General features: G+C 46.8%; 1 protein-coding gene across 1 annotated transcript in view; it reads left to right on the top strand.

Moving 5' to 3' along the window:
• jade3 (jade family PHD finger 3) overlaps nt 1-17,923 on the top strand; it is a 109,257-nt gene that overhangs the window by 54,029 nt on the left and 37,305 nt on the right. The window contains exons 7-8 of the mRNA XM_065009404.1: nt 1,869-2,080; nt 11,788-11,955. Of these exons, the coding sequence (XP_064865476.1) occupies nt 1,869-2,080; nt 11,788-11,955 (380 nt within the window). The remainder of the gene's footprint in view (nt 1-1,868; nt 2,081-11,787; nt 11,956-17,923) is intronic.

Here is a 17,923-nt window from a genome sequence, read left to right on the forward strand (position 1 = left end):
GAGCTAGGACACATGGGTAAGAGCTAGGACACATGGGTAAGAGCTAGGACACATGGGTAAGGAACACAACACTGAGCTAGGACACATGGGTAAGAGCTAGGACACATGGGTAAGAGCTAGGACACATGGGTAAGAGCTAGGACTCATGGGTAAGAGCTAGGACTCATGGGTAAGAGCTAGGACTCATGGGTAAGAGCTAGGACACATGGGTAAGAGCTAGGACTCATGGGTAAGAGCTAGGACACATGGGTAAGGAACACAACACTGAGCTAGGACACATGGGTAAGAGCTAGGACACATGGGTAAGAGCTAGGACTCATGGGTAAGAGCTAGGACACATGGGTAAGGAACACAACACTGAGCTAGGACACATGGGTAAGAGCTAGGACACATGGGTAAGAGCTAGGACACATGGGTAAGAGCTAGGACACATGGGTAAGAGCTAGGACACATGGGTAAGAGCTAGGACACATGGGTAAGAGCTAGGACACATGGGTAAGAGCTAGGACACATGGGTAAGAGCTAGGACACATGGGTAAGGAACACAACACTGAGCTAGGACACATGGGTAAGAGCTAGGACACATGGGTAAGGAACACATTGCTGAGCTGGGACACATGGGTAAGGACTCAACGCTGAGCTGGAACACATGGGTAAGGACTCAACGCTGAGCTGGAACACATGGGTAAGGACTCAACGCTGAGCTGGAACACATGGGTAAGGACTCAATGCTGAGCTGGAACACATGGGTAAGGACTCAATGCTGAGCTGGAACACATGGGTAAGGACTCAACGCTGAGCTGGAACACATGGGTAAGGACTCAATGCTGAGCTGGAACACATGGGTAAGAGCTAGGACACATGGGTAAGGACACAATGCTGAGCTGGAACACATGGGTAAGGACTCAACGCTGAGCTGGAACACATGGGTAAGAGCTAGGACACATGGGTAAGAGCTAGGACACATGGGTAAGGAACACAACACTGAGCTAGGACACATGGGTAAGAACTAGGACACATGGGTAAGGAACACAACACTGAGCTAGGACACATGGGTAAGAGCTAGGACACATGGGTAAGAGCTAGGACACATGGGTAAGAGCTAAGAGCTAGGACACATGGGTAAGAGCTAGGACTCATGGGTAAGAGCTAGGACACATGGGTTAGGAACACATCCACATACTTGCGTAGATTCGGTTTGCTCCCAGCAGAACTCTGCTAGGCGACGCGAATGTCTGTGTTCGCATACTCCCTTAAAAGACCTCGCTTGAATAACAAGATAAAAAGCGGTAATTTTACTGTTTGTCCCTCTTGAGACGCCGTAGCAGCAACACAGACAATATACTACTTCCTCAATAGTCCAAATTAATCTAAGATGAATACATCAGGTATGAATTCTGTTGACCAATCACAGACAAGGGGCAGGGGGACGGGCTTCACACCTCCACCTTCCCGGGGACGAGCCAACTGTTATTCTGTCTCTCAGGGGAGGGTCCCGGGGACGAGCCAACTGTTATTCTGTCTCTCAGGGGAGGGTCCCGGGGACGAGCCAACTGTTATTCTGTCTCTCAGGGGAGGGTCCCGGGGACGAGCCAACTGTTATTCTGTCTCTCAGGGGAGGGTCCCGGGGACGAGCCAACTGTTATTCTGTCTCTCAGGGGAGGGTCCCGGGGACGAGCCAACTGTTATTCTGTCTCTCAGGGGAGGGTCCCGGGGACGAGCCAACTGTTATTCTGTCTTTCAGGGGAGGGTCCCGGGGACGAGCCAACTGTTATTCTGTCTCTCAGGGGAGGGTCCCGGGGACGAGCCAACTGTTATTCTGTCTCTGTGTCTAACTGTTTGTCTAACTGTGTTACGTCATTCCCCAGGGGAGGGGCCTGTAGACGAGCTGACAATGGAGCGCACCATGGAGGCGTTGGAGCGTCATTGCCATGACAACATGAACCACGCCATCGACACGGTAGAAGGGCTGGGCATCGAGTACGACGAGGATGTCATCTGTGACGTGTGTCGCTCCCCCGACAGCGAGGACGGCAACGACATGGTCTTCTGTGACAAATGTAACATCTGTGTTCATCAGGTAGGAACCTGATCACCTGATGACTATATAAATGTAATACTAATGATAAACTGGGTGGTCCCTGAATGCTGATTGGCTGACAGCCATGGTATATCAGACCGTATACCACAGGTATGACAAAACATTTATTTTTACTGCCCTAATTATGTTGGTAACCAGTTTATAATAGCAATAAGGCACCTCGGAGGTTTTGTGGTATATGGCCAATATACCACGGCTAAGGGCCGTGGTATATTGCCGTGGTATATTGGTCATATACCACACCTCATTGGGCCTAATTGCTTAAATATACTCTGAGCAGTGGAGGCTCCTCAGCAGAGGACGGGGAGGACTATCCTCCTTAGTGAATTTGGTGTAGTCATTTTTAGATAAAACTATACTAAATATATTCACGTCACCACATAATTGTTTTAAAACACACTGTTTTGCAATAGTCTACAGTATCTTCAACAGCACTCTGTATGGTAGCACCATGGTGTAGCTGGAGGACAGCTAGCTTCCGTCCTCATCTGGGTACATTGACTTCAATACAAAACCTAGGAGGCTCATGGTTCTCACCCCCCTCCATAGACTTACACAGTAATTATGACAACTTCCAGAGGAAGTCCTCCAACCTATCCGAGCTCTTGCAGCATGAACTGACATGTTGTCCACCCAATCAAAGGATCAGAGAATGAATCTAGTACTGAAAGCATAAGCTACAGCTAGCACTGCAGTGCATAAAATGTGGTGAGTAGTTGACTCAAAGAGAGAGGAAGACAATAGTTGAACCGTTTTGAACAAATACATTGCTTCAAAAAGCTTTTGTTTTTACAAATGTTTTGCCTCCGGGGCCTGCCGGTGTAACTACTAAACTGCTTACTGACTGTACACGGTACTGCATGTTTTTAGCGGGTTTTTAACACATTAGTTCTATTAGCTATGTTGACTATGACGTTACTTTAGCAAATATGGTGACAACGATGTAGGCTGTGTGTAGCGGTTATGATATGAAAGTTTTTGGTAAGGATTTTTCGCCTGGTCACAGACAGCTGATGTGTTGTATATTGAAGTCTACAAGTGAAGGGAAACGGTGAGAGGAGGAGAGCGCGTAGAGGTCGAGAAGGAATACAACGTGGCTGCTATGAAAGTGAACTGTGTTTACGTGTGTTCATTCCGCCTATTCTGTTGAAAAACATTTCTTAAACGGAAGCAAACAAAATGGGGATTAACATACCTGAATTTGGCCTAGCTGTTGGACTAATGCTTACTCCCTAGATCAGCTAGATGCAGGCAAGCGCGTGCAAGGCGCTATTGAATGTATGACTGTCTGACACCACAAATTTGTCTCTCAACTTGTGTGTATCTACGTTGTAAACTTTCATTCATTATGCTAGGTTGTAGCAACCTCATGATTCATGACTCAGCCTTCATCTTCCAAGATGGCGTATCAGTCGGACGTGTGTTTTGTCTTGTCCCGTCCTGTATAGTGTAAATATAGTTTTTTTCCTCTTTTTTTCCGTATATATTTCGTACATATTTTAATCTCACTTCCCAACCACAGGCTGAATATACTCTCCTGCAACCCGCATCACCCAATGTGGTACGGATCTGCTTTTTCTATGCTTTAGAATCGGAACCCTCACCAGAAGCTAGCCGCTAACTAGCTAGCCACTGCTAGCGGTCTTCAACGCTAACTAGGACACCAGCGCGACATCTACCCAAAGCATATCAGACTGCTTTTTCTCTACCACATCTCCGGATTCCTACCGCAAGCTCTGAAGCTTTATACCGGATCATCGTAAATAGCTAGCTGCAATCCGAGTGGCTACTCCTGGCTAACGTCTCTGTCCCAGAGCAAGCACCAGTTAGCCTGGAGCTAGCCTCGAGCTAAGCCCATCTCCCGACTACCCGAAGAGGTCCAAAAATACCTAATTTGCCATTGGCCTGGACCCTCTACTGACCCTCTACTGCCGACACGGAGCCCCGCCGATCCATCACGACTGGTCCGCCGACATAATCGTCCGAGGGGTTTCAACAGGCTTTTCCGCTGCGACATCGCCAAAGATCCATCTGCTGGCCAAGGCCCGCGAGCTTTCTGAATCGCTGTATCTCCAGCTCACCGCATGAAGAGGAATAAATAAACAGACTCACCCCATCGCGACGTCCCCAAAGGTTAACTCTCTAGCCCTCGCTATCTCCCTGCTTGCTAATTCGGCCTGCTAACGGCTAGCTTGTCAAGCTCCGGTCCGCTAACTGCTACCTTGTCTAGCTCGGGCCTACGAACTGTTAGCTTGTTAGCACAGGCCTGCTAACCGTCTGTACCACCGCGTCCCAATCACTCTCTGACCCCATTTACTTTCTATCTCTTTTTGATTTTTAATTTGTTTATACCTTCCGGAAACCTGCCTCACCCAATGTGATACGGAATCGCTATTACTTTTACTCTTATTTTTATGACACACTCAAGAACCTCCAGACGCTAACCAGCTAACTAGCTACAAGCTAGTTAGTCATTGTTAGTTTAAAAAAAAATATATAAAAAAAAACCTGGATAACACTCGCCAGCCCCCCTGCCCATCCACCGCTGCCCCCTGGACACTGATCTCTTGGCTACATAGCTGACGCACGCTGGACTGTCCATTAATCACGGTACTCCTTTCTGCTTGTTTGTCTTACCTGTCGGCCCCGTTGCCTAGTCAACGCCATTTTACCTGCTGTTTGTTGTGCTAGCGGATTAGCCTCGCCTACTGTTTTTAGCTAGCTTTCCAAATTCAACATCTGTGATTACTGTATGCCTCGCTGTATGTCTCTCTCAGATGTCAATATGCCTTGTATACTGTTGTTCAGGTTAGTTATAATTGTTTTAGTTCACAATGGAGCCCCTAGACCCACTCTGCATACCCCTGTTACCTCCTTTGTCCCACCTCCCACACATGCGGTGACCTCACCCATTACAACCAGCATGTCCAGAGATACAACCTGTCTCATCATCACCCAGTGCCTGGGCTTACCTCCGCTGTACCCGCACCCCACCATACCCCTGTCTGTGCATTATGCCCTGAATATATTCTACCATGCCCAGAAACCTGCTCCTCTTATCCTCTGCCCCCAACGCTCTAGGCGACCAGTTTTGATAGCCTTTAGCCGCACCCTCATACTACTCCTTCTCTGTTCCGCGGGTGATGTGGAGGTAAACCCAGGCCCTGCATGTCCCCAGGTACCCTCATTTGTTGACTTCTGTGATCGAAAAAGCCTTGGTTTTATGCATGTCAACATCAGAAGCCTCCTCCCTAAGTTTGTTTTACTCACTGCTTTAGCACACTCTGCTAACCCTGATGTCCTTGCCGTGTCTGAATCCTGGCTCAGGAAGGCCACCAAAAATTCAGAGATTTCCATACCCAACTATAACATCTTCCGTCAAGATAGAACTACCAAAGGGGGCGGAGTTGCAGTCTACTGCAGAGATAGCCTGCAAAGTAACGTCATACTTTCCAGGTCCATACCCAAACAGTTCGAACTACTAATTTTGAAAATTACCCTCTCCAGAAATAAGTCTCTCACTGTTGCCGCCTGCTACCGGCCACCCTCAGCTCCCAGCTGTGCCCTGGACACCATTTGTGAATTGATCGCCCCCATCTAGCTTCAGAGTTTGTTCTGTTAGGTGACCTAAACTGGGATATGCTTAACACCCCGGCAGTCCTACAATGTAAGCTAGATGCCCTCAATCTCACTCAAATCATCAAGGAACCCACCAGGTACAACCCTAACTCTGTAAACAAGGGCACCCTCATAGACGTCATCCTGACCAACTGGCCCTCCAAATACACCTCCGCTGTCTTCAACCAGGATCTCAGCGATCACTGCCTCATTGCCTGTATCCGCCACGGAGCCGCAGTCAAACGACCACCCCTCATCACTGTCAAACGCTCCCTAAAACACTTCTGTGAGCAGGCCTTTCTAATCGACCTGGCCCGGGTATCCTGGAAGGACATTGACCTCATCCCGTCAGTTGAGGATGCCTGGTCATTCTTTAAAAGTAACTTCCTCACCATTTTAGATAAGCATGCTCCGTTCAAAAAATGCAGAACCAAGAACAGATACAGCCCTTGGTTCACTCCAGACCTGACTGCCCTCGACCAGCACAAAAACATCCTGTGGCGGACTGCAATAGCATCGAATAGCCCCGTGATATGCAACTGTTCAGGGAAGTCAGGAACCAATACACGCAGTCAGTCAGGAAAGCTAAGGCCAGCTTCTTCAGGCAGAAGTTTGCATCCTGTAGCTCCAACTCCAAAAAGTTCTGGGACACTGTGAAGTCCATGGAGAACAAGAGTACCTCCTCCCAGCTGCCCACTGCACTGAGGCTAGGTAACACGGTCTCCACCGATAAATCCACGATTATCGAAAGCTTCAATAAGCACTTTCAACGGCTGGCCATGCCTTCCGCCTGGCTACTCCAACCTCGGCCAACAGCTCCGCCCCCCCGCAGCTCCTCGCCCAAGCCTCTCCAGGTTCTCCTTTACCCAAATCCAGATAGCAGATGTTCTGAAAGAGCTGCAAAACCTAGACCCGTACAAATCAGCTGGGCTTGACAATCTGGACCCTCTATTTCTGAAACTATCTGCCGCCATTGTCGCAACCCCTATTACCAGCCTGTTCAACCTCTCTTTCATATCGTCTGAGATCCCCAAGGATTGAAAGCTGCCGCAGTCATCCCCTCTTCAAAGGGGGAGACACCCTGGACCCAAACTGCTATAGACCTATATCCATCCTGCCCTGCCTATCTAAGGTCTTCGAAAGCCAAGTCAACAAACAGGTCACTGACCATCTCGAATCCCACCGTACCTTCTCCCCTGTGCAATCTGGTTTCCGAGCCGGTCACGGGTGCACCTCAGCCACGCTCAAGGTACTAAACGATATCATAACCGCTATCGATAAAAGACAGTACTGTGCAGCCGTCTTCATCGACCTCGCCAAGGCTTTCGACTCTGTCAATCACCATATTCTTATCGGCAGACTCAATAGCCTCGGTTTCTCGGATGACTGCCTTGCCTGGTTCACCAATTACTTTGCAGACAGAGTTCAGTGTGTCAAATCGGAGGGCATGCTCTCCGGTCCTCTGGCAGTCTCTATGGGGGTGCCACAGGGTTCAATTCGACTCTTTTCTCTGTATATATCAATGATGTTGCTCTTGCTGCGGGCGATTCCCTGATCCACCTCTACGCAGACGACACCATTCTATATACTTTCGGCCCGTCATTGGACACTGTGCTATCTAACCTCCAAACGAGCTTCAATGCCATACAGCACTCCTTCCGTGGCCTCCAACTGCTCTTAAACGCGAGTAAAACCAAATGCATGCTTTTCAACCGATCGCTGCCTGCACCCGCATGCCCGACTAGCATCACCACCCTGGATGGTTCCGACCTTGAATATGTGGACATCTATAAGTACCTAGGTGTCTGGCTAGACCGCAAACTCTCCTTCCAGACTCACATCAAACATCTCCAATCGAAAATCAAATCAAGAGTCGGCTTTCTATTCCGCAACAAAGCCTCCTTCACTCACGCCGCCAAGCTTACCCTAGTAAAACTGACTATCCTACCGATCCTCGATTTCGGCGATGTCATCTACAAAATGGCTTCCAACACTCTACTCAGCAAACTGGATGCAGTCTATCATAGTGCCATCCGTTTTGTCACCAAAGCACCTTATACCACCCACCACTGCGACTTGTATGCTCTAGTCGGCTGGCCCTCGCTACATATTCGTCGCCAGACCCACTGGCTCCAGGTCATCTACAAGTCCATGCTAGGTAAAGCTCCGCCTTATCTCAGTTCACTGGTCACGATGGCAACACCCATCCGTAGCACACGCTCCAGCAGGTGTATCTCACTGATCATCCCTAAAGCCAACACCTCATTTGGCCGCCTTTCGTTCCAGTACTCTGCTGCCTGTGACTGGAACGAACTGCAAAAATCGCTGAAGTTGAGACTTTTATCTCCTCACCAACTTCAAACATCAGCTATCCGAGCAGCTAACCGATCGCTGCAGCTGTACATAGTCTATTGGTAAATAGCCCACCCATTTTCACCTACCTCATTCCCATACTGTTTTTACACTGTTTTTATTTATTTACTTTTCTGCTCTTTTGCACACCAATATCTCTACCTGTACATGACCATCTGATCATTTATCACCCCAGTGTTAATCTGCAAAATTGTATTATTCGCCTACCTCCTCATGCCTTTTGCACACATTGTATATAGACTGCCCATTTTTTTTCTACTGTGTTATTGACTTGTTAATTGTTTACTCCATGTGTAACTCTGTGTTGTCTGTTCACACTGCTATGCTTTATCTTGGCCAGGTCGCAGTTGCAAATGAGAACTTGTTCTCAACTAGCCTACCTGGTTAAATAAAGGTGAAATAAAAAAATAAAAATAAAAAATGGGTATAGCGGAAATTAGAGTATCATGTAGTAGCATGAACCTATCACTGTTAAATTGAGCTGGGTGAATGGAATATGAATGACAGTCATCCAATATGCTGTAATAGAAATTAGGCCATGCTCATGAAAAAATACTATTAATCGTCCTCCCCTCATCTTAAACATCACCGACCGACACTGACGGTGAATTAAATATAAAGGCAACATGCAACAATTTCAGAGATTTTACTGAGTTACAGTTAAAATAATGAAATCAGTCAATTCATTAGACCCTAATCTACGCACTTAAATATCAAATGGAGGTCGCTTTTCCCATTGTTCATTTTCATGCCAGCCAGGTAGGCTATACTCCTGTTGTAAAAGACAAGCAATGTGCTTAATATTAGGAAAGTTGAGAAGTAAATATAGTAGGCCTGGCCTATAGAAACCTGGTAGGATTCTCCTCTTTTTATTAGAGGCCATCACTCTGTTTTCTTATGCATAGCCTATAGAAATGTTGCGCAACATGAGCTCATGGGCTCTCATGAAGTGTTTGATTAGATTTTAGGTCACATTTGCATTGATGTCAGAGTGATTAGAGGGACAATAGAGTGCTGAGTACCAGGCAGTTAGGACGTTTGGTAGGCTACTAATGACCATCACTGGCATTAGAGCTTTGGAGAATGCTAATTACCGTGACTAAACGGTCACATAGAATTTGACTGCCTTCATGACATGTGACTGCCGGTGTGGTGGTAATACGGTCACTGCAACAGCCCTAGGTGAGACCACAGCGGGACACGTCTCCTTCACATAGAGTTGATCAGGCTGTTGTTTGTGGCCTGGGGAATGTTGTCCCACTCCTCTTCAATGGCTGTGTGAAGTTGCTGGATATTTGCAGGAACTGGAACACGCTGTCGTGCAGGTCGATCCAGAGCATCCCAAACATGCTGAATGGGTGACATGTATGGTAAAGGTAGGCCATGGATGAACTGGGACATTCTCAGCTTCCAGGAATTGTGTTCAGATCCTTGCGACATGGGGCCGTGCATTATCATGCTGAAACATGAGGTGATGGAGGAGGATGAATGGCACGACATGGGGCCGTGTATTATCATGCTGAAACATGAGGTGATGGTGGAGGATGAATGGTACAACATGGGGCCGTGTATTATCATGCTGATACATGAGGTGATGGTGGAGGATGAATGGTACAACATGGGGCCGTGTATTATCATGCTGATACATGAGGTGATGGTGGAGGATGAATGGTACAACATGGGGCCGTGTATTATCATGCTGATACATGAGGTGATGGTGGAGGATGAATGGCACCACAATGGACCCCAGGATCTCGTCACGATATCTCGTATCTCTGTGCATTCAATTTGGCATCAATAGAATGCAATTGTTTTCATTGTCCGTAGCTTATTCCTGCCCATACCATAACCCCACCGCCCGGTACATACCATAACCCCACCGCCCGGTACATACCATAACCCCACCGCCCGGTACATACCATAACCCCTCCGCCCGGTACATACCATAACCCCACCGCCCGGTACATACCATAACCCCACCGCCCGTACATACCATAACCCCACCGCCATACCATAACCCCACCGCCCGGTACATACCATAACCCCTCCGCCCGGTACATACCATAACCCCACCGCCCGGTACATACCATAACCCCACCGCCCGGTACATACCATAACCCCTCCGCCCGGTACATACCATAACCCCACCGCCCGGTACATACCATAACCCCACCGCCCGGTACATACCATAACCCCACCGCCCGGTACATACCATAACCCCACCGCCGGTACATACCATAACCCCACCGCCCGGTACATACCATAAACCGCCCCATACCCCCACCGCCCGGTACATACCATAACCCCACCGCCCGGTACATACCATAACCCCACCGCCCGGTACATACCATAACCCCACCGCCCGGTAACCCCACCGCCCGGTACATACCATAACCCCACCGCCCGGTACATACCATAACCCCACCGCCCGGTACATACCATAATAACCCCACCGCCCGGTACATACCATAACCCCACCGCCCGGTACATACCATAACCCCACCGCCCGGTACATACCATAACCCCACCGCCCGGTACATACCATAACCCCACCGCGGTACGGTACATACCATAACCCCACCGCCCGGTACATACCATAACCCCACCGCCCGGTACATACCATAACCCCACCGCCCGGTACATACCATAACCCCACCGCCCGGTACATACCATAACCCCACCGCCCGGTACAGTTGAACAGGGAGCAATCCGTGAAGAGCACACTTCTCCAGCGTGACAGTGGCCATCGAAGGGTGAGCATGAAGTCTGTTACGACGCAGAACTGCAGTCAGATCAAGACCCTGGTGAGGACGACGAGCATGCAGATGAGCTTCCCTGCGCTGGTTTGTGGCAGTGTGTGCTGAATTTCACAGTTTCATCAGCTGTCCAGGTGGCTGGTCTCAGACGTTCCTGCAGGTGAAGAAGCTGGATGTGGATTGGTTGGCTTGGTTTACATGGTCTGCGGTTGTGATGCCTGTTGGACATACTGCTAAGTTCTCTAAAATGACTTTGGAGGTGACTTATGGTAGAGAAATTAACATTTTAATTCTGGTGGACATTCCTGCAGTCAGCGTGCCAATTGCACACTCCCTCAACTTGAGACATCTGTGGCATTGTGTTGTGAGACACAACTTCACATTTTAGACCCCTTTTATTGTCCCCCAGTACAAGGTGCACCTGTGTAATGATCATGCTGTTTAATCAGTTTCTTGAAATGACACACCTGTCTGGTGGATGGATTATCTTGGCAAAGGAGAAATGCTCACTAACATGTAAACACATTGTGCAGAAAAAGAGAGCGAGAAGCTTTTTGTGCGTCTGGAACATTCCTGGGATCTTTTATATCGGCTTGGAACCAACACTTCATGTGTTACGTTTAGATTTCTGTTCAGTATAGATGAGTGTATCTAATAAACTGGCCACGGAGTATATTTAGTTTTGAGGAGGGCAACGTCATGGTCTTCTGTGACAAGGCAACATCTGTTTACCAGGTAGGAATCTCCTCCTTTAGCCTTCTGTCTCTCTCTCTCTCCTGCCCAGGTGTGTTATGGTATAGTGAAGATACCATGTGTAGTCCTAACTCTCTCTCTCTCTCCCCCTGCCCCCCCCTACCCAGGCGTGTTATGGTATAGTGAAGGTACCATGTGTAGTCCTAACTCTCTCTCTCTCTCTCTCTCTCTCTCCCCCCTGCCCAGGCGTGTTACGGTATAGTGAAGGTACCAGATGGTAACTGGCTGTGCAGGACCTGTGTCCTGGGCATCGACCCCCAGTGTCAGCTGTGCCCCATCAAGGGAGGGGCGATGAAGGCTACGCGGGCGGGCACCAAGTGGGCACACGTTAGCTGTGCCCTGTGGATCCCTGAGGTAAAGGATGACTTCCGAATTACACCCAATTGCCTTTATAAAATCAGCAAAACAAGAAACGTCCTCTCACTTTCAACTGCGTTTATTTTCAGTGTAAATATTTGTATGAACATAACAAGATTCAACAACTGAGACATAAACTGAACAAGTTCCACAGACATGTGACTAACAAATGGAATAATGTGTCCCTGAACAAAGGGGGGTCAAAAAGTAACGGTCAGTATCTGGTGTGGCCACCAGCTGCATTAAGTACTGCAGTGCATCTCCTCCTCATGGACTGCACCAGATTTGCTAGTTCTTGCTGTGAGATGTTAAAAAAATAAACCTCACTCTTCTACCAAGGCACCTGCAAGTTCCCGGACACTTCTGGGGGGAATGGCAGAACACTGACATTCCTGTCTTGCAGGAAATCACGTTCAGAACGAGCAGTATGGCTGGTGGCATTGTCATGCTGGAGGGTCATGTCAGGATGAGCCTGCAGGAAGGGTACCACATGAGGGAGGAGGATGTCTTCCCTGTAACGCACAGCGTTGAGATTGCCTCCAATGACAACAAGCTCAGTCTGATGATGCTGTGACACACCGCCCCAGACCATGACGGACCCTCCACCTCCAAATCGATCGCACTCCAGAGTACAGGCCTCGGTGTAACGCTCATTCCCTCGAATGATAAACGCGAATCTGACCAACCACAACTCGTCAGTGAAGAGCACTTTTTGCCAGTCCTGTCTGGTCCAGCGACGGTGGGTTTGTGCCCATGGGCGACGTTGTTGCCGGTGATGTCTGGTGAGGACCTGCCTTACAACAGGCCTACAAGCCCTCAGTCCAGCCTCTCTCAGCCTATTGCAGACAGTCTGAGCACTGATGGAGGGATTGTGGCAGTTGTTGCCATCCTGTACCTGTCCCGCAGGTGTGATGTTCGGATGTACCGATCCTGTGCAGGTGTTGTTACACGTGGTCTGCCACTGTGAGGACGATCAGCTGTCCGTCCTGTCTCCCTGTAGCGCTGTCTTAGGCGTCTCACAGTACAATTTGGGTTCCCAGTAGATTACAGCGGTGATAGACAGAGAGGTGGATAAAACGTGAACACCTTCAACATGTTGACACATTTACTCCAACATCAGTAGACCGGAGCTAAAAGGCAAAGGACCACACCATCTCCCATCAGCATTCAAGCTGTCCTTGGCAGCTGATTCTGACCGGGACAAATACATTACAAGACTGATAGGTAGGCTATGTTTATATGTTTAGTCTTTGGGCGCATATCCGCAGCTATAAACCAATTCTCAGTGGTTGAGAATAAGGGGTTTCAGCACCCTGATAAAGGGCTCAAGCCACATTATAAACTTCCCTCTTGCACCCATTTCAGCAAACCGCTGTAGTATCCTCTCTCTATAAACAAGCCAAACCGGTGTAGTATCCTCTCTATATAAACAAGCCAAACCGGTGTAGTATCCTCTCTATATAAACAAGCCTCTCTATAAACAAGCCAAACCGGTGTGGTATCCTCTCTATATAAACAAGCCAAACCGGTGTAGTATCCTCTCTATATAAACAAGCCTCTCTATAAACAAGCCAAACCGGTGTGGTATCCTCTCTCTATAAACAAGCCAAACCGGTGTGGTATCCTCTCTATATAAACAAGCCAAACCGGTGTGGTATCCTCTCTATATAAACAAGCCAAACCGGTGTGGTATCCTCTCTCTATAAACAAGCCTCTCTATAAACAAGCCAAACCGGTGTAGTATCCTCTCTATATAAACAAGCCAAACCGGTGTAGTATCCTCTCTATATAAACAAGCCAAACCGGTGTAGTATCCTCTCTATATAAACAAGCCTCTCTATATAAACAAGCCAAACCGGTGTAGTATCCTCTCTATATAAACAAGCCTCTCTATAAACAAGCCAAACCGGTGTAGTATCCTCTCTATATAAACAAGCCAAACCGGTGTGGTATCCTCTCTCTATAAACAAGCCTCTCTATAAACAAGCCAAACCGGTGTAGTATCCTCTCTATAAACAAGCCAAACCGGTGTAGTATCCTCTCTATATAAACAAGCCTCTCTATAAACAAGCCAAACCGGTGTAGTATCCTCTCTCTATAAACAAGCCAAACCGGTGTGGTATCCTCTCTATATAAACAAGCCAAACCGGTATGGTATCCTCTCTGTATAAACAAGCCAAACCGGTGTAGTATCCTCTCTATAAACAAGCCAAACCGGTGTAGTATCCTCTCTATATAAACAAGCCTCTCTATAAACAAGCCAAACCGGTGTAGTATCCTCTCTCTATAAACAAGCCAAACCGGTGTAGTATCCTCTCTATATAAACAAGCCAAACCGGTGTAGTATCCTCTCTATATAAACAAGCCAAACCGGTGTAGTATCCTCTCTATATAAACAAGCCAAACCGGTGTAGTATCCTCTCTATATAAACAAGCCTCTCTATAAACAAGCCAAACCGGTGTGGTATCCTCTCTCTATAAACAAGCCAAACCGGTGTAGTATCCTCTCTATATAAACAAGCCTCTCTATAAACAAGCCAAACCGGTGTAGTATCCTCTCTATATAAACAAGCCTCTCTATAAACAAGCCAAACCGGTGTGGTATCCTCTCTATATAAACAAGCCTCTATATAAACAAGCCAAACCGGTGTAGTATCCTCTCTCTATAAACAAGCCAAACCGGTGTAGTATCCTCTCTCTATAAACAAGCCAAACCGGTGTAGTATCCTCTCTCTATAAACAAGCCAAACCGGTGTGGTATCCTCTCTCTATAAACAAGCCAAACCGGTGTAGTATCCTCTCTCTATAAACAAGCCAAACCGGTGTAGTATCCTCTCTATATAAACAAGCCTCTCTATAAACAAGCCAAACCGGTGTAGTATCCTCTCTCTATAAACAAGCCAAACCGGTGTGGTATCCTCTCTATATAAACAAGCCAAACCGGTATGGTATCCTCTCTGTATAAACAAGCCAAACCGGTGTAGTATCCTCTCTATAAACAAGCCAAACCGGTGTAGTATCCTCTCTATATAAACAAGCCTCTCTATAAACAAGCCAAACCGGTGTAGTATCCTCTCTCTATAAACAAGCCAAACCGGTGTAGTATCCTCTCTATATAAACAAGCCAAACCGGTGTAGTATCCTCTCTATATAAACAAGCCAAACCGGTGTAGTATCCTCTCTATATAAACAAGCCAAACCGGTGTAGTATCCTCTCTATATAAACAAGCCTCTCTATAAACAAGCCAAACCGGTGTGGTATCCTCTCTCTATAAACAAGCCAAACCGGTGTAGTATCCTCTCTATATAAACAAGCCTCTCTATAAACAAGCCAAACCGGTGTAGTATCCTCTCTATATAAACAAGCCTCTCTATAAACAAGCCAAACCGGTGTGGTATCCTCTCTATATAAACAAGCCTCTATATAAACAAGCCAAACCGGTGTAGTATCCTCTCTCTATAAACAAGCCAAACCGGTGTAGTATCCTCTCTCTATAAACAAGCCAAACCGGTGTAGTATCCTCTCTCTATAAACAAGCCAAACCGGTGTGGTATCCTCTCTCTATAAACAAGCCAAACCGGTGTAGTATCCTCTCTATATAAACAAGCCAAACCGGTGTAGTATCCTCTCTATATAAACAAGCCTCTCTATAAACAAGCCAAACCGGTGTAGTATCCTCTCTATATAAACAAGCCTCTCTATAAACAAGCCAAACCGGTGTAGTATCCTCTCTCTATAAACAAGCCAAACCGGTGTAGTATCCTCTCTCTATAAACAAGCCAAACCGGTATGGTATCCTCTCTCTATAAACAAGCCAAACCGGTGTAGTATCCTCTCTATATAAACAAGCCAAACCGGTGTAGTATCCTCTCTATATAAACAAGCCAAACCGGTATGGTATCCTCTCTCTATAAACAAGCCAAACCGGTGTAGTATCCTCTCTATATAAACAAGCCAAACCGGTGTAGTATCCTCTCTCTATAAACAAGCCAAACCGGTGTGGTATCCTCTCTATATAAACAAGCCAAACCGGTGTAGTATCCTCTCTATATAAACAAGCCAAACCGGTGTAGTATCCTCTCTCTATAAACAAGCCAAACCGGTGTAGTATCCTCTCTATATAAACAAGCCAAACCGGTGTAGTATCCTCTCTCTATATAAACAAGCCAAACCGGTGTAGTATCCTCTCTCTATAAACAAGCCAAACCGGTGTAGTATCCTCTCTCTATAAACAAGCCAAACCGGTGTAGTATCCTCTCTATATAAACAAGCCAAACCGGTGTAGTATCCTCTCTCTATATAAACAAGCCAAACCGGTGTAGTATCCTCTCTCTATAAACAAGCCAAACCGGTGTAGTATCCTCTCTATATAAACAAGCCAAACCGGTGTAGTATCCTCTCTCTATAAACAAGCCAAACCGGTGTAGTATCCTCTCTCTATAAACAAGCCAAACCGGTGTAGTATCCTCTCTCTATAAACAAGCCAAACCGGTGTGGTATCCTCTCTATATAAACAAGCCAAACCGGTGTAGTATCCTCTCTCTATAAACAAGCCAAACCGGTGTGGTATCCTCTCTATATAAACAAGCCTCTCTATAAACAAGCCAAACCGGTGTAGTATCCTCTCTATATAAACAAGCCAAACCGGTGTAGTATCCTCTCTCTATAAACAAGCCAAACCGGTGTAGTATCCTCTCTCTATAAACAAGCCAAACCGGTGTAGTATCCTCTCTCTATAAACAAGCCAAACCGGTGTGGTATCCTCTCTATATAAACAAGCCAAACCGGTGTAGTATCCTCTCTCTATAAACAAGCCAAACCGGTGTGGTATCCTCTCTATAAACAAGCCTCTCTATAAACAAGCCAAACCGGTGTAGTATCCTCTCTCTATAAACAAGCCAAACCGGTGTAGTATCCTCTCTATATAAACAAGCCAAACCGGTGTAGTATCCTCTCTATATAAACAAGCCTCTCTATAAACAAGCCAAACCGGTGTAGTATCCTCTCTATATAAACAAGCCTCTCTATAAACAAGCCAAACCGGTGTGGTATCCTCTCTCTATAAACAAGCCTCTCTATAAACAAGCCAAACCGGTGTGGTATCCTCTCTCTATAAACAAGCCAAACCGGTGTGGTATCCTCTCTATATAAACAAGCCAAACCGGTATGGTATCCTCTCTATATAAACAAGCCAAACCGGTGTAGTATCCTCTCTCTATAAACAAGCCTCTCTCTATAAACAAGCCAAACCGGTGTAGTATCCTCTCTATATAAACAAGCCAAACCGGTGTAGTATCCTCTCTATATAAACAAGGCAAACCGGTGTAGTATCCTCTCTCTATAAACAAGCCAAACCGGTGTAGTATCCTCTCTCTATAAACAAGCCAAACCGGTGTAGTATCCTCTCTCTATAAACAAGCCAAACCGGTGTAGTATCCTCTCTATAAACAAGCCAAACCGGTGTAGTATCCTCTCTATATAAACAAGCCAAACCGGTATGGTATCCTCTCTCTATAAACAAGCCAAACCGGTGTAGTATCCTCTCTATATAAACAAGCCAAACCGGTGTAGTATCCTCTCTATATAAACAAGCCAAACCGGTATGGTATCCTCTCTCTATAAACAAGCCAAACCGGTGTAGTATCCTCTCTATATAAACAAGCCAAACCGGTATAGTATCCTCTCTCTATAAACAAGCCAAACCGGTGTGGTATCCTCTCTATATAAACAAGCCAAACCGGTGTAGTATCCTCTCTATATAAACAAGCCAAACCGGTGTAGTATCCTCTCTCTATAAACAAGCCAAACCGGTGTAGTATCCTCTCTATATAAACAAGCCAAACCGGTGTAGTATCCTCTCTCTATATAAACAAGCCAAACCGGTGTAGTATCCTCTCTCTATAAACATGCCAAACCGGTGTAGTATCCTCTCTCTATAAACAAGCCAAACCGGTGTAGTATCCT

The sequence above is a fragment of the Oncorhynchus nerka genome, linkage group LG24 (genome assembly GCF_034236695.1).
Source record: "Oncorhynchus nerka isolate Pitt River linkage group LG24, Oner_Uvic_2.0, whole genome shotgun sequence".
Lineage (NCBI taxonomy): Eukaryota > Metazoa > Chordata > Actinopteri > Salmoniformes > Salmonidae > Oncorhynchus > Oncorhynchus nerka.